General features: G+C 44.4%; 1 protein-coding gene across 1 annotated transcript in view; it reads right to left on the reverse strand.

The window, feature by feature from the left end:
* Positions 1 to 1,138: 1,138 nt before the first annotated feature.
* LOC119320803 (putative receptor-like protein kinase At3g47110) overlaps positions 1,139 to 4,253 on the reverse strand; it is a 4,580-nt gene continuing 1,465 nt past the window's right edge. Inside the window, exons 2-4 of the mRNA XM_037594745.1 lie at positions 2,627 to 4,212; positions 1,598 to 2,482; positions 1,139 to 1,554 (exon numbers count right to left, since the gene is read on the reverse strand). Coding sequence (XP_037450642.1) covers positions 1,139 to 1,554; positions 1,598 to 2,482; positions 2,627 to 4,212 — 2,887 coding nt within the window. The remainder of the gene's footprint in view (positions 1,555 to 1,597; positions 2,483 to 2,626; positions 4,213 to 4,253) is intronic.

A 4,253-nucleotide genomic window follows, 5' to 3' on the forward strand; every position in this document is an offset into this window, starting at 1 on the left:
CATGGATGATGATGAAGATGATGATGGCCCAAGAAACAAGAACAAGCCCGATGGAAACAAGAAGTCAAGGACACGATCAAGAGGGAAGCGGAGGCATCAAACTTGCGGGACAAGATATATGACATGGTCAAGTCCAAGGAGGCATTGGTGATCAAGACATTGGAGGCAAAGAAGGAGTTGGCCAACAAGAAGGCTCAAGATAAGAAAGAGAAGTGGCAACTACTCAAGGAGGATTCCATGCACAAGACCGCCATTGAGGAGAGAAGAGCCATGGCCGAGGAGAAAAAAGCCATGGCCAAGCTCCTTCAAGAAGAAAACAAGGTCATGATGATGAACGATGCATGGCATAGCTAGGTTGGAGATCTTGGAGAGGAGGAGGCTAGCCGGTAGAGGCCATGCGGTGCCAAGGTTCAGTGGGCAAGGTGCTTTGGCAAGTGGTGGTGGCAATGGTGGCGGTGGTGGCGGTGAAGATTTCATCCAAAACATCTTATATTAGTGAACCGAGGGAGTATGTAATATGCTGACACCTACCATTGCTGAAGTGCTATTGCACAACGCTAGGATGATTTTACATTATATTTATCCGATATGGTGCAACAAAATGGCCTCAATAACAAGCGAATGCTTGCTAACTAAAGCAGTTTGTGTTATTGCAGGATCATATTGTTCCAGCTCGAATGGCTCGAGCCGAGGCTCCCCTTTTGCTCCATCTTTCATGCTCATGGACAAACAGGAGGTACGCCTCTAAAACTTCTCAAAAATGTGCCAATATTTTCAGGCTTCGCTTTCCTTATAGTAATACAAACAAATAAATTGGGATCATTTGCTTGGAATAAATAAGAATAAGAATAGAAAAAAGAACTTCTCAATCTCTCTAGAACTTCAAGTCTGCTACTTTAATTGAAGCTTGAAGTAATAATATGGCTTGTATGATTACACTTTTGAAAATGAATTTTTTTTATTACACTGCTTGATTTCTGAAACTCCCTTCAACTTGCTCTAGTGCTATTATTACAGATCCCCATGGCTGTGCATTTATTTAATACAATTGTAGATCAACATAGACTTGAGAACGATTATGAATTGAGATGATATATAATTTTATTATTATGAACGATCATGTCTTGTACCAGCTTGTTTATTCAACCATGTTCTGAATTTCTCGAGTCGAGGCCTCTCTTTCTGCTCCATGCTCGCCTGTAAATTTCACGTACGTATCTCTGATTGCGTGCATCTCAACCGCTGCATCTCTTGTCAATGCTCGGTCTCGAGGTTGTTTCTTAGAGCAGGATATACCAAGCCTGAAGAGCGAGAACGAGCACTCCTCGATTATGATACTTGCAGTGTTATCATATTGTCCGCTATGCAGCCACATTGTTGGGTCAGCTATCTCAAAGGTTCTGTCTTGAAGAGCATCCTCGACAAACCTGTGCAGATCCAATGAATCTCTGAACGTGCCTTCTATTGGGCTCCTTCCAGTAAAAAACTCAAGCAGCAATATGCCAAGACTATAAATATCACCAACTGTTGAGATCGTAGAGCCTTCTCCGCACTCTGCGATTATGCATAGTCTTGTGGTTAGCATGCCATATTCGACTGAAAAGTAAATAAAATATAAAGTTAGAACCTCTAATTCCATTTGAGCTATATGAAGTTTGCACCCCTTCTCTTGTATTTTCTTGAAGGATCTTTGATATGCCAAAGTCTCCAACTCGTGCGCTCATATCTTCAGCAAGAAGAATGTTGCTTGGCTTAAGATCACAATGTATTACCAATGGTTGACAGTAGTTGTGCAGATATTCTACTGCATCCACAATATCGACAGCAATATCAAGCCTCTTGACAAGGCTGAGTGTGTTGTCTATAGTGGGTTCTTGGCATCTTGGATGAAGCAAACTATCCAAGTTACCATTGGGCATGAACTCAAAAACCAATGCCTGGAACTCTTGACCTTGGTGGTTGATGCTTGAACAAGATGTAATGATCTTGATGAGACAACGGTGTCGTATCCTTCTCATGGCCTCACATTCAGCCTCAAAACTCTTGGAATACCTAGATTGACTAAGATTAAACACCTTGACAGACAATGTTCTTTCTTCATTGTCCAAAACACACTTATAAACCGCACCATAACTTCCTCTCCCAAGCAAGTTGACTTCTGAAAATCCGTTAGTTCCCCTCAGTAATGCATGATAGGGGATTCTCTCATACTGGTCATCTACAATTGAATTCCGCGCTAATATCATCTGGATTGGTTTGAGTTTCTTGCACAATATCCAAAGAAGAAGAATAACTGATAGAGAGAACATGATTACTCCAGAGGTTGCTATAAAAATTACAAGAGACTTTGACATCTTTTTTTTGTTCTTCCTTATGGAGCATGGAGCCAGGTGAAGTTGAGGTGTACCACCACACAAATTCACATTGCCAGCAACTGCTAAGTAAGTGATGTTTCTGAAAACACCTTCGGTTGGCACCTCGCCTTGCAAATTATTGAAGGATATATACAATTTGTTCAATGATATCAAATTCTGTAGTACCAATGGGATTGTCCCTGACAAGTTGTTATGTGCTAGGTACAATTCCTGCAGGCTTCCAATGCTACCAAGGGCCTTAGGAATATTACCAGAGAACTCATTCATGTCCAAGTTTAATATACTGAGCCCCTGTATATTTGTCAGTGACCGAGGTATGCTTCCCTCAAAGAAATTGTTGTCTAAGAATATCTCTTCCAGCACTATGCAATTATGAATACTATCAGGTACCATTCCGGACAACTGGTTTCCTGATAGACTCAGTTGGTTAAGGTTTCCCAAGTTACCAACTTCATTAGGAAGGGGTCCAGAAAGGGAATTGTATGACAAGTCCAAATACCAAGAAAGGCTAATTAATTGGAAAATCCCTTTTGGTATTGAACCGTTAACATGGTAATTCTTTGACAAATCAAGTGCAAAGAGATTTTTCAACTCCCCCAGGCTTGCCGGAATCGGCCCCTCCAAGTTTGCATTACGTGCAGCAAGCTGATTCAACCGCGTAAGGTTCCCTAGCGACGACGGTATGAGGCCAGACAAGCTAGTATTGTACAATAATAGCTCAATCAAATTCTCTAGCTTACCAATGCCCTCTGGAATCACTCCAAATATGGAATTGACCGCTATCCCAAGTGTTTCGAGACCAACCAGATTGCCTATGTCTGCAGGAATAATCCCTGAGATCATATTGTCACTTAAGCTTAAGGTGTGTAGAGTCGTTGAGAGGTTCACTATTGAACCCGGTAGTTGTCCTCCAAATGAATTGAAGTTCAATGACAGTCGCAGTAGTTGGCTGCAGTTTGCTAGAGAAGTAATGAATTCCCACCCCTTGTTGCCATTGGCTTCAAGCTTATTGACTGCCAAATTGACTTCTTGAAGGGCTCCCAGCTTCCCCAACGTGGGAGGCACGTACCCACTAAAGTTATTCTGCACGAGGCTAAGTCTTACAAGGGAAGACATGTTGGGTATTGAAGAAGGGATGGTCCCCGTAAAGTGATTACCACCCGTGCCAAGATATCTCAACTTGGGGAACTTGCTTCCTATGTCATCCGGAATGCTTCCGGACAGCATGTTTTGCCCTACATCAAATGCTTCCAGCAATGAACAGTTGTAGATAGAAGGTGGGAACGTACCATTGAGGAGGTTGTTGAAGAGACCGAAATATCGCATGCTCTGGATGCTGCCGAGCCCTGGTGGGATTGAGCCCACGAGCTGGTTATCGGCGAGGGACACGGCTTGTAGACGGGACAGATTGGCCAATGACGTCGGGATGGGCCCTGTGAAGCTGTTGTTTCTCAGTGTGATCACTTCTAGGGATGTTAGCTTCTCGCCGAGTTCAGGCGGGATGGGCCCGCCGAGCGTGTTGTTGTCCAGTCTCATTTTGATCATGCTGATGCAGGCGCTCAGGTTCATAGGGATTGTGCCGGAGAAGGAGTTCGTGTCCAAGTAGAGCCACCGCAGGCGGCGGAGGCGGCCAAGGCTAGCCGGAATGCCCCCATGGAACGAGTTGGATCTCAGGTTGAGCATCCGCAGGAATGTGAGGTTCCCGATGGCGGGCGAGAGTCGTCCGACAAGGCCGGTGCCATCCAATGTCAGAGCCACCACCCGCATTGGCCTCCGGTGGCTACACACCACGCCTTGCCAGTTGCAGAAGCCCAGGCTGCTGTTCCAGGATTGGTTGCTAGGTTAGCAGTTACGGGAGTTTTCGGATGGCTCTCTCCC

This window comes from Triticum dicoccoides, chromosome 6B, assembly GCF_002162155.2.
Source record: "Triticum dicoccoides isolate Atlit2015 ecotype Zavitan chromosome 6B, WEW_v2.0, whole genome shotgun sequence".
Lineage (NCBI taxonomy): Eukaryota > Viridiplantae > Streptophyta > Magnoliopsida > Poales > Poaceae > Triticum > Triticum dicoccoides.